The sequence below is a fragment of the Caretta caretta genome, chromosome 1, assembly GCF_965140235.1.
Source record: "Caretta caretta isolate rCarCar2 chromosome 1, rCarCar1.hap1, whole genome shotgun sequence".
NCBI lineage: Eukaryota > Metazoa > Chordata > Testudines > Cheloniidae > Caretta > Caretta caretta.
In genome coordinates, this window is record NC_134206.1 from 32,359,675 (window position 1) to 32,373,100 (window position 13,426).

General features: G+C 38.5%; 1 protein-coding gene across 4 annotated transcripts in view; it reads left to right on the forward strand.

Moving 5' to 3' along the window:
- ARHGAP42 (Rho GTPase activating protein 42) overlaps window positions 1-13,426 on the forward strand; it is a 295,871-nt gene that overhangs the window by 59,446 nt on the left and 222,999 nt on the right. For 3 of the 4 annotated variants that reach the window (XM_048843624.2, XM_048843617.2, XM_075126907.1), the window contains exon 2: window positions 4,014-4,109. In XM_048843624.2, the coding sequence (XP_048699581.2) occupies window positions 4,014-4,109 (96 nt within the window). Of the gene's footprint in view, window positions 1-1,169; window positions 1,293-4,013; window positions 4,110-13,426 lie in introns of those variants that run through there. The other variant, XM_048843632.2, reaches the window with a different exon arrangement.

The window sequence follows — 13,426 nt, forward strand, 5'->3', positions numbered from 1 at the left end:
GTGGAAGACCTCTGGGTACCCCAAGGGACACATGTTCCCCTGGCTGAGAACCACTGATATACAGTGTTCATATAATTATTACACCTCAGTTTCTTTTTGAGATTATTACACTATTCCATGGCCATCACAGTGATCTAAAAGCATAGGTTGCAAAGTTAAGAACTGGGATGATGAACGGATTTACACCCTTTTTTAGAAGGAGCCATTGCTTTTCTCAGACTTTCTCTCTTTTTTTTGGAAGTATTCTCTCTTTCCTTCCCATCACTTTGCCATCTTTTTTTATTTTGAATTCTGATCTTCTGAGGCAGTTAGCCAAACAAGAATTAGTGAGTCTAAATCAGGATTTAAAGTGGACAGTACTGCCTGTCTTGTACCTGAAGCTCTAGTCTCCCTACCCTGAGGGAAACGAGTAATTTCAATGGGAGTTATTTTTGTCCTCTAGGACAGTGGTTCTCAACCAAGGGTACACTTACCTCTGGGGGTATCCAGAGGCCTTCCAGAGGGTACATCAACTCATCTAGATATTTGCCTAGTTTTACAACATAAGTCTACATAAAAAGCACTAGCAAAGTCAGTACAAACTAAAATTTCATGGACAATGACTTAACACTGCTCTATATACTATACACTAAAATGTAAGTACATTATTTACATCCCAGTTGATTTATTTTATAATCATATGGTAAAAATGAGAAAGGAAGCAATTTTTCAGTGATAGTGTGCTATGACACCTTTGTATTTTTATGTCAGATTTTGTAAGCAAGTAGTTTTGAAGTGATGTGTAACTTAGGGTACGCAAGACAAATCTGAATCCTGAAAGGGGTACAATAGTCTGGAAAGGTTGAGAGCCACTGCTCTAGGAGGCAGAATAGGCTTTCTTGGGAGGAGTACTAGGTGAGGGAAGTTCCATGCACCCTCCTCCTCCCTTGCACATCCACCACATCAACAGCTGGTTCTAAAATTATGCAGAGTTACTAATACCCAAGTCAAACGTTCAGTACAATGTGTTCTCTCTGTCCATAGGAATTTACAGACACAGAATATTAACAGTAATGGTTAATCCTTTGCACTTTTGTCGAATCTTAGTCCTTTACAAGTATTATTTAAGCCTCACATCATGCCTCAGTGCAATTTTGCTATTCTGTAGGAGGGCTTCAATGATTTACCCTATGGTAATTTGGTGGAAGAGCCAGTAGCAGAACCCAGGAATTCTGTTTTTGTCCTTTGCTCTTACATAAACTACCTGAATAGATCCTTCTCATGGCTACAGAACAATTGACTCCTAAGATTAAGTAAGTGTCAGAAGTTAATGTAATAGATGCAGATTTTAAAGAAGAAACTAAAGTAGGTGTTTTACTGCATAAACTTTACAAGATGCTGTCAGATGTATAAAGCAGAACTGCTTCTAAGTTGTTAAAATAATACATTGCTACCGTTAGATGATTTTCATACACCTAGGAACCAGAAACATTCAGTAAGCTTGCAGTACATTCGCAAGTGTATACTTAACTCTGTTCTTAATAGAAAACATATTATGCAGTGCATTATGGAGACAGCACGATAGCTCTACATGTTGGGGGACGACCGGATGAGCCGCTCTTTTTAATAACTGTAATTCTACTTCTGATGTGCTTTTTTTTGGAGCAACAAGTGCCAGAGTGATATGAAGGAGAGAAAGTCAGTTATAGAAGAGAAAATAGAATTTATAATGATAAAATGATGAGACTTCATGTCCGGGGAAATTTTCTTTTGTTCACCAAAGGAAAGTGCAAGCTGTAGTGTTTTACACTGCATATAAATAATGAATAACTGTTAATCCAAAACAAACATATATAGTTGCAATATAGATACAGAATGGTATACGTGCTTAATGAAAATGATTTGCCAAATTATGTTTTTTAAATAATGGCTGAATAATTTGGATTTATTGGCTTGTGTCTTACTTCATAGCAATTGTATTTCCTATATTTAAAATAAACCATAAGACAAGGGAAAATACATATTAAATATATTTCAATAGAATAGAACTTTTGTAAAGTCACTAACTTCCGAGTTTCTGTGTTTTTTTTTTAAAAAAAGTCTTCTACCAAATTAAATCTTCCAGGAGAGTCGACCATCTGGCAATAAGAAAAATAGCTTATCCAAATGGAGGATTGAACAGTCCCAAAACTTTTCTTATTTACAAAGATAACTTGTGTAGACAACTTCTGTATCTACAACTGTGCATTAGATAACCATATTTCATTCCTTACTAATAGAAGAAAATTTATTCATGTCTGCCTTTTCTAAAAAGGCCCTTTATTTTCTTTAGGGCTGATGCACACCACAGCTGTAAGCAAAAATGAATAAATAATGAGAGGTTGGGGGGGTGGCATCTGATGAATTTGATGCCTACCAGTCAGAGGCCGATCTGAAAGAACCAGGCACTGACCAGGGATTGGGGCAGCACCTTAGTAGGAGTTCCAGCAACTGGGACAAAGCGAGTATTTCCATCGATTGGCATCCTCAATCTTTTTTTTATTATTGATCCCTGGCTTGTAGGTGTCTGGAATTTAAGCCCTGATTTCAATGGCTATATTGGAATCCTCTTTGTCATTGAAGCACATTAAAATTAACTAATACATAAGCGAAATTCAAAGGAAAATACCAACACTAATGCTTAGGTTCTCCCGTGCCCTTTTTATTCCTCTTTTGTGTCCTCCCCTCCCACTGTTGTTTTGATGCATTTACCCCAATTCCAGATTGTCATGCCCCAAACCCTCTCTTCATTTAAGTCTTTCTTAAAGTATGCACTACCTTCTGTGTTGCCCCAAAAGAGTTAGCTAAAAACCAGTGTAAACTATCCTCATCTTTTGGATTTCCCAACTTCATACATCTATCTTCTAGATTTGAATATCTTCAGGTAAAGGCCTTTATTCCGGTAGGCTGCACGGAACTGAACATGCTATCAGTACAAGACATTGGGACAAAGTTTCTAATCAGATTTGTATACTCCAGTGATGCATTGTAAATAGTGCTTAACTTGGGTTTTGGTAAAACTCTTTTCCTCCCTTTCCATACTAAGATGTATGTCTAGATATTGCAGACGTCAGAATTCAGGTTGTCTTTTCATTTTTCTAGCTTCCAAACTGATGCTACAAATGTCTCATGAGAATTGTAGAGGGTAGTCCTCAACAATGTTTTGTCTAGACTGATAGAACTCTGATCATTCTTAATACATGCATTCTCACTTTTCTTCTTACATTTACCTTTATGTATTTTTGTAAAAAAAGAAGAATATTTTGGTCATACTGGTTACTCCATATTTATAAATGCTGTGTATTGGAACATTCTTTACTGCTGAGATCAAATCTTGGTGCTGTGAAGTTTAACTTAGCCTTTTTTTAAAGTGCAGATGTGTGTTGTCACTGTAAATGCCACTCAACTAAAGTAGTCCATACATAATGAGCAAGTAATTGAAGATATATTTTTCAATATCTTTTTTTTTTAAAGTTTCTCTAGAACAGTATACAGTATTGTGTTTATATTTAGTTAGTTTTAAAATAGCTGTTAAGCCCCTATTGAAAACTTTAACTGTGGGAGAAGTATATTAAAATAAAACTCACGGTAACCTATGGGCCCAATCCTGCAACCCTTGTATATGTAGGACATCCTTGTTTGCAAGTAGCCCCACTGCATACACTAGGACTACTTATTACCACTGAAGCTTCAGTTCATGTATTAATTTCTCTTGCTTCAAGAAAACGAGAACTGAGGATTATTCGTCAGTATGAATACGATTCTCTTTGTTATGGCTGGGATTTAGGAATTTAGTTTGCTTCAGTGACTTTTTGAGGCATAGCAAGCAGTTTGATTTGAATGGTATTCTCTTATTTTATGTGAGATTATTTTATGTGAGATTAAGAAAGGAAATCTTTTAAGCAAAGTATAACCTCACTATATGAGACTTTGCATATACTGTGATATAGTTATTGGAATAATTGTAAGACTTGTTTCCTTTTTCTTTATCATAGATCTATCCATGGCAGTGCAAAAATTTTCCCAGTCGCTACAGGATTTTCAGTTTGAGTGTATTGGAGATGCTGAAACAGATGATGAAATTAACATTGGTAAGTGTGTTCTGTACTTCCAGCGCAATAATATTCCCATTTTTACAAAATGTAAAAGATTCAATTATAACAATAAATGTGTAAGCAACACGCTCTTTCAGAGTTCATGCAGTTAGGGTATGTCTCCGCTACAGAGTCTCCAGCGGCACAGGGGTTTTTCCATTATTGTAGCTAATACATCTCTCTGAGCAGCAGTAACTAGGCTGACACTGACCTAGCCGTGTCTGCACCAGGGGTTAGGTCAGCTTAAATACGGTGCTGCTCAGGGGTTTAAATTTTTCACACCCCTGAGTGACATAGTTACATCCATCCAAATTTTATATGTAGACCAGGGCTTAGTTGTGTATGAAGGAGAAAAACCCTGGAAAGCTGTTGTAACACTTCATTTATCTTGATACATCAGAATGTGATGTGTTCATGTAAAATGTAGCCCAGCCCCTTTAGAATGCCATTGAGTCAAGTATGATTTGTTTCAAACCCTGCTAATTCTTCTAAATGAAAACCAGTTTTAACTGGGCCATTGCAAGGCATCCCTATTCCCTAGGAACAAGCTTCCTTATCCATTTTCAGTTTTCTTTCTGCGATCATTTTGGCACTAGACCTTTCAGATAAAGGGCAAAATCTTTTTTTTTTTAATGGGAAAAATGTGCAGTGAGTTTTTTTTTTCCTTCCATACAAAGACAAAAAAATAAATGCTGAATTGATTTTTCTCAAACTAAAACAAAATAAATAAAAAATTTCTTCAGGCAGACATCAGGCTTGAAAAATTTCAGCCCCAAAGGGGTGATTCAGACAGTTTTATAAGCTACTTCCTAATAGAATTTAGGATGGACACACCCAAGATCAGAAACCATGGCTTAAATTTTTCTTTTCAAGGTGCAATTCCTTGCTCAAACAAAAATAAATAGCATTACACAAGCACTAAAGTGTACTGCATCAAAGCCCTGCTTAGGAATGAAAGCTCATATGCTAATGAAGTTGTCAAAAAAGAACCCAATTCAAATAATGGTGATTCAGGTAGCCGCACTACAAGGTAAATAATAATTTGCTCAAATGGGCGCAGGTTGCATTAATGAAAATTTAACTGCTTTGTGTGTCAGTAAAGCTATATATAGTGAAGAACCAGCTGGCATCTACTTGGACTTTCAGAATGCCTTTGACAAAGTCCCTCACAATAGGCTATTAAGTACTCAGAGTGCTGACAAAGAGCTGTGATAGACTAGAAACTGGCTAAGAGACAGAAAACAAAGAATGGGGACAATGGTCAATTTATAGCATGGGAAAAGGTCAGGAGTAGTGCCCCAATGTTTTGTACTAATATGTATTAATGATTTGGTGAAGGAGTGAAAAATTAGGTAGAAAACTTGCAGAAGACATGAAATAATAAGGAAATACTTCTTTTTTTTTTTTTTTGCATAGCACATAGTTAATCAGTGGAGCTCATTGCTGCAAGATATTTTTTGAGGATAGAGGTTTCAAAAATAGGTTAGACATTTGTACAGACACTTATATTATAACATTCTGTGTAAAGTATATTTAAAACAAAATCCTGATTTCACACATAAGACATCCACTAGGGCTTAGAAAGAAACTACCCCTATGGGAAGTTATTTTAATCATCCTTGACATTTTCTTTCATATTGCTCTGAAGTACTGGTAACTGTGAGAGGTAGAACACTGGACTTAGATTTACATCTGGTCTGGCAATCTGTATTTTCCTTTATAGTTCGGTAAGAAAGTGTTCTATTTATGTGCCAGAGTTGTCATAACTGCAAGTGGACTGACTTCCCTCTACCGATCATACCAAACTGCCAATCTATTTCAGTAAGCTCTGAGAATTTCATCAGCAAAAGCTTTATTCTGCTCCCATTCAGGTCAATGGAAAAAACCCAGTTAACATTAACTCTGCATAATCAAGGCCCAGTGTACCATCTTTCCATGTCCTTATATAACCCTTATCTTCAGAATCTCAGATTGGTTCAGCTCTTCATAGTGATCTAGTAGGCTTGGGAAAAGACCTAGAGTGAATGTGTGAAATGTTCAGGTACCTGATCTTAAAGGCTGTGTTCAGAGCAATGGTAGACCCAGGTTTTGCAATCCGGGCACTGACCATTCACACATCATCATCCTCTGCCCCACCGTCTAATCTCAGTCTGGTGTGGGAGGGAGACCCTGATGAGGGTGGGGAGCTGGAGAGAGCGCTGCCCTACACTCACCTAACAGCAGTGGCTCCTGTCCTGCGGGACAGCCTACCTCCCCACTCCGAGCATTGTGAATTGGCACAGGGGACTGCAATGCTATTTAGGTTTGGCCTGGCTGCTGACCATCATGATTGGTGGGCTGTCGGGCCAAGTGTAAATGAGAGTCATTGTGATATAGCGTACAGGGTCACAGCACCACATGATCCCGTGTTCCATGTCGCAACAACCTCAGCAGGGAGCCACCGCTACCAAGCCCCATGAGAAGAGGTATCACGTGTTCACCTAAAAGTTGCCGTGGGAGCTGTCGACGACACCACACACACACACACACACACACACACACACACACACACACACACACACACACACACACACACACACACACACACACACACACACACACACACACACACTCTCCCATCCCTTTGTTAGCTCCTCCGTTGGTTCAGAGTTGTGTCGGAACTGAACATTTAGAGTCTCTACATCCTCTGGTGGCAGATGGATAGCTAAATATTAATATTTTGAGTCCTGACAGGGCTGAAAGTTAGGAAGGCAATTCAAACTGCTTCAGTCTGGTGCCTCTATTTATGGGTCACTATTTGTCAGTGGGATAGATATGGCATTGCTGATTTTGAAATGTTTCTTAAACAGTGTGATCCGCAAAATTTACTGGTAGGCTTAAGCCTGAGAATTATCTATATTAAAAAATAAATGGTTTTGAGATTAACACTTTCAGTAAGTAGTTCCTTTATTTTTACATGGCGGATAAATGACCATCCCTTACAGATTTACAGTATGCCAATGGAATGAATTTACAGAAATTGCTGGGTACAACAATATAAGGTTGAATTAAAGTCATATTTATGACATGTGACTCATATGAGTATGAGACGTAGGCAGATTAATTCCAAGAGGTATTGTGGCTGTTCACATCTGAATTTGATATGCCTTTATACATTTTGATATATTCACAAAGGAAAAAATAATTTGGTTATTAGGACCACCAAACCTTTTTCTCTTTTCTGTATTTTATACTCTCTTACCATGATCTGTGGTTATTTTCATTAATAATTGTGGCCTATTTTGTAATATCTTTTTGTTTTTTGTCTGTCTCATTGTCCTCGAAACCCCTTGCACTGTATTTGGCAATCTCTTGATATTTTTATGGTTGATAAGTCTAGCTCATGGGTATGTATGATATGTAGTGTGTGTATTTAAAATTTACAGTACCTCTCAAAGTTGTGTAACCTCAAAGTCAGTCAATATTTAACTTAAAAAAACAAAACAAAACCCAAACCAACAACTTTGAATTACTTTAGCCTCAAGTGATTAAAAGAAGGTCCTGATTGGTCTTAGTCTGGATCCTAAATGTGTTGAGGAAAGGGTATTTTATTTGGATGTTAAACAGGCATTTAAAACTATTTAGAAAGAACCAGAAAGTTCAAGACGTTTGACAGCTGATTTATTTCACTTTGAGCTTCAAAGATGGGATTTCTACGTTCCAAGGCAGCCATTTCCTGGTGGATTGTCATATGCATCAAAGAAGCTTACAGGAGCAAAATGTAAACTGGCAGGAATTGAATCCCAGTCTAATAGGGCTTGAGGTGATATTGTGCACCTTTATAGAATAAGCCTCAGTCTTTAATCTCCCCAAAGCAGTGACCTAGAATTTGGTCCATATCTTTACATGCCACTACAAGCTTGATGTTTGCTCATCATCAAAGACAGCTTTGTACAGATGAATCCTGCTATCTTTGCCTCCCCTCTCCTTTATCTCTTTGGTAAGAATACTACTTTAGTGTTTCTACAGTTGCCAAGCTGCTATTACTTGAGATTTCAGTTTTGTTTGTTCACTGATACCAGGAGGGTTGACCCTAAAGTCTTTGCACACTTATCAGAATATCAACTGCTCCAGAATTATTGACCCTTGGGAATGACTCCATTGGTTAAGGTTATGAAAATTTTGTTGTTGTAAGATCAGTCTTGGAAACCTTCTAAACAAACCTCTTTTCTGCCAGAATTTCATTATGTGAACTCTGGGAAAGAAGACAGTATGGGAACATTTGAGTTGAGTTGCACAAGCCATTTTTAATAAAACTTATAAAGGAAAAACTACCAACTTTTCATTCTTTAAATGTGCTTTACATCATCATACCTCAAGAACATCTTGATCTAGAAACTCCATTTCATTATATATATATATATTGCTTAGAGGAGATCTAGTGTGCACAATTGCTTTTTACAAAAATCAAGAAAATTCCTATGTAGGAATGTAATGTGGTATGCACCCCACATCAGTCCTGATAGGGTTAACGAGGGCCTGAGATGACAATTAGGTCACCTGAGTGAAAGAAGACCAGGGTTAATTAGGAGTGAAGCTGTCATAAATATAAAGGGAAGGGTAAACACCTTTAAATCCCTCCTGGCCAGAGAAAAAACCCTTTCACCTGTAAAGGGTTAAGAAGCTAAGACAACCTCGCTGGCACCTGACCAAAATGACCAATGAGGAGACAGGATGCTTTCAAAGCTGGAGGGGGTGGAAACAAAGGGTTCTCTCTGTCTGTGTGTTGTTTTTGCCAGGACCAGAGCAGGAATGCAGGTCAGAACTCCTGTAAAAAGTCAGTAAGCAATCTAGTTAGATATGCGTTAGATTCTGTTTTGTTTAAATGGCTGATAAAATGAGTTGTGCTGAATGGAATGTATATTCCTGTTTTTGTGTCTTTTTGTAACTTAAGGTTTTGCGTAGAGGGATTCTCTGTGTTTTGAATCTGATTACCCTGTAAGGTATTTACCATCCTGATTTTACAGAGATGATTCTTTTACTGTTTCTTCAATTAAAATTCTTCTTTTAAGAACCTGATTGGCTTTTTCATTGTTCCTAAGATCCAAGGGTTTGGGTATGTGTTCACCTATGCAAATTGGTGAAGATTTTTTTTATCAAACCTTCCCCAGGAAAGGGGCTATAGGGCTTGGGGGGATTTTGGGGGGAAAGATGTTTCCAAGTGGGCTCTTTCCCTGTTATATTTGTTAGACGCTTGGTGATGGCAGTAATAAGGTCCAGGGACAAAAGGTAAAATAGTTTGTACCTTGGGGAAGTTTTAAGCTAATCTGGTAAAAATAAGCTTAGGGGGTTTTTCATGCAGGTCCCCACATCTGTACCCTAGAGTTCAGAGTGGGGAAGGAACCTTGACAGAAGCCAAGCTGGGGAAGGGCTGGACCAGAACAATAAAGCCAACAAGCTGAAAGTAGAAGGGGGCTTGAAGAGAGGGAGGCTTCAGTCATTCTCTGGGATGAGGTAGGCCATCAGGGACAAGGAGGAAGTACAGGGGGAGAGTAAGCCTTGATATCCTGTCCTGGAGTAAGGAGTCTGGTAAGGAGCTAGAAGGTAGTGAAGTAGCCACAGGGAGTAGAGCAGGGTCCTGTGGTAAACCCAGAACCAGGCAAGAGAAGATAGAGAGAGCTGGTAGGAAGGAGCCCAGGGAAGCAGCAACAGGGACGAAGGCTGAGGACCTGGATTGCTGTTTATAGGCTGGAACCCAGTGTAGCCAGTGGGCCTGGGTTCCCCTGTCAGCCACTGGTATAGTGGCATAGAGCCTCGAGTTGGGGCTGAATGCTAACTGTCCAAATGTCATCTCCAGTCATCTTGTTGGACTTCGTAACCCTGAAAGGGGTGGACTAAATGGCGAGGTTATCCAGAAGAAAAACTATTGCAGAGAAATGAGCAGCAAGGGGGCATCTGGTGCCACAAGAGCTACGTTCAAAGACCTATACAGAAAGAGACACATTAGCAGTGAGTGGCAACCCCGTTACAAGGAATTTTCATTCAAGTAGTATAGGTTGTAAATATCAATTAATTTTAAACACTGTTATGAGAGAGGTGTGCACAGTTGTCACCTTCAGAAGTTTCTTCCATGTTGAGATGCACAACAGTATTACGAGCTCTGGCAGGAGTGCTTATTTTAAGCAGAAGGAGTCTCTCAAATCAGTAGAATTTTTTTTCAAAATGGAGGAAATATTTTAAGCAGAGTTGGATGAAAAATAAAACATGTTTGTTTCAAAACTCCTTGAAACAGATGAATAGTTTTTGGTATTACTTGCCTTTTTAAAAAACATTTTTGAAGTGGTTATTGAAAAATTTCACTTCCAGAAAACCCTTAACAAACTTCAAAAAGCTTTTGATGTCACAATATTATTTAAAAAAGAAATAGTTCAATACATTTATTTTTTTACATTTTTTTTTTAAAAAAGTAGTTTTTTTTGTTGGGAAGATAAAACTTTTTTGTTTAAAAAATGTCAGCTATCTCTAGTTTTAAGTTTGACTGCTGCATATGTTTAAAAAATTGGAATTGAGTAAATTTGTTGTTGTTCAAATAACTTTAACTCTTACAAACTCCTACAAACCTTAACTCTTACAAATTCAGGTTTTTTAAAATCTAACAAATGAAAATGCAATACGTTCTATAAACATACTGACTCCTATATCTCCTTTATGTTAAATAATGTGGAGACTGGAGTATTATGAGATTTAATATGTAAAGTGGGTTCTATAAAGATGTGTTAAGAGGACTAAATGTGTACAGGATCCGTATTCTGAAGCATAGGGTCTCTTGACTTTGAGAAAGTAAAATTTGAAGTAGTAATAATGAGGTTTTCAAATTATTGTGGCAAGATGTGTTGTAGTAGTAAATCTATGGTGATGGAGTCGGTGTATAGAGAATAAGAACAATATTATAACTATAGTAAAATTGCAGATTGGAGAAGGTCCAGTTGGGTTTTTTAAATATGGAGGCAAGATGACCTTGGTGTCACTAGCCCTTGATGAGCGAATTAGCTGGTTGGCATTCTGTAGGCTGTTGGTGAGTGGTCCATGTTGGAACTATGTTTGGTGTAGGGTGGGTGGCTGTAAGAATATCAGATCTAGCAGGGGATATAGGACCAGAATAAAGGTTTGTGGAATTGTTATTGATCAGTTACCTCACTTTCCAATGGTTAATCTATAGTTAAATCCGTTCAGTGTTTTCAGTTAGATAGTTGTACTGTCAATATTTTTTATCTTCTTTTTTGTGGTCTGGGAATATTTGTTGTGTAACTCTGAGCTGTTTAGTTGCCTGATATCTAGGCATTATTATCTACACATTTTCTACAATGGCTGATGCAGTTTATGGGATCAAAACAGCAGGTCAGTCACCCACCAAACATAGCACTTTGGGTAGCTTTACTTCAGCCATTTAGCACTCTTTCTCAGGAAGAGATATTAGGGTGCTCTGGCTCCAAACTGAAGGCTTGCTGCTTTTCCCAGAATACCAGCTGTTAATTAGGCCCTCCAGACTGTTTTTAACTGTTGTACATCTTTTTTTCAATAAAAGACCTTGATGTCCTGGAGTGATTATGTGTATGAAATTTAGTTATCTTTTAGTCTATTTGTTCTTTATTGGGGTTCTTGCTAAATATATATTTTTAAAATCTGACATACTGCAACACTCTTTCCTGCAATCATTTTCTTTTGAAGATTACTTTTTGGTATGAGAACACAATAATCAAAATGAATTGGCACAGGATAAATGTTAACTATCTAGATTGTAAAAAATGGCTTCTGAAGGATTCTTAGAAGCAGTTTGGACTGAAGTGATGTGAAGTGGTGAATAATTCAGAGCTGATTTTTGTTGTGTTGCACTGAGAGCAAATTATTACACAAGTTTTATAGGCAGAGCTGGTAGCACTGCCAGTTATTAAGGTTGCCCATTATAATACCCTGGTTTTGGTTGCATATATCTGTGCCAAAACTTTAACCAGTTGAGCTGAAATTTTCATGTCAGGTGTCTTCCTTAGGCTGAATTTTTTTCAAAAATTTTAGCCAAAGTGATTGAGTCATTGCTAAGAATGAGGCCAGGGGAAAAGATATTTTGTCCATGTTAAATTCTGGTGACCTTTTATTTGTGCTCTAGTGCTGTCATGCTTTGGAGGAGAGACTTGAAATTTGGCAGTAAGGAGGCCATTTGCTGTCCTTGTGAAAATCCATTCAAATTTGGCTGAGTAATAAGCCTTTGAAAAGTCATCTCAAGTTCACACATGCTCAGTAGACATTCCTTCATTTTTAGCATCTAAATTCCCCAAAGATTCCATTTGCATTGGGCTGAGCAGGACTTCCCCTGGAATTGCAGATCTGGGCTGCTATGGGCCGTGTGAGGTGTACATCTGGTAGATGCAAGAGACTGTGTCTCCTGTGCTCTGTGATCTTTCTGCGGGCCCTTCACTGTGTGGAAAAGGAAGCTGTCTGATTCAGATGCACAGGAGAAAAGACCTGGACCAGTGGGGAGGTTTGGGAAGGGGAGTATATTGGGACAAAGAGCCTAGGTTAAGGAGACTGGTATTGGAGGCTGGCAAGGAGAGGGAAATGGAAACTGGCATTGGAGTGGTTGGGAATGGGACAGGGACCTGACAGGCATAAAATCAGATTAGGTTCTTGGGAGGAGACTGGGACTGAGGGGGAGTAGGTGGGGGGGAGACAGACCTGACAAGGAGCTAAGGTGTCTGGGGGTCAGCATTTCAATTAGTTGGGCAAAGAGCCAGGGAATATGCGACACTGAGATATTTGATGAGGAGCCCAGGGAGGGAGTTTAGGAGAGTACTTGTTTCTTGACTAAGAAATGTTTGGATGGCTGGATAAGGCTTTTAATTATTCTTTCTGCTCACAAATGGTAAAGTTGTTGACTATTCGCAATGAAAGTGTCCCACAATCTGTCCTTAGTAAAGGATACATTCGTTATGGTGCTGGTTTGATACAGGTGAGGCTTGTTTTGAAGAGCTGGGGCTATGCACTGTCAAGCAGAACTGTTCCTCATCAATGAGATTAAAGAGGAGCGGGGGAATCCCTGATGGGGATAGACCAGATATAGAGCAGTATAAACAAGTCATTGCCTGTATGAAATTTTAGTTTGTACAGACTTCGCTAGTGCTTTTTATGTAGCCTGTTGTAAAACTAGGAAAATATCTAGATGAGCTGATGTACTCCCTGGTAGACATCTGCTTACCCCCAAGGGTATATGTACCCCTGGTTGAGAACCACTGCTCTAGTCTGACCTCCTACCACCTGCTGTGTAGCACAAGCCACCAGCA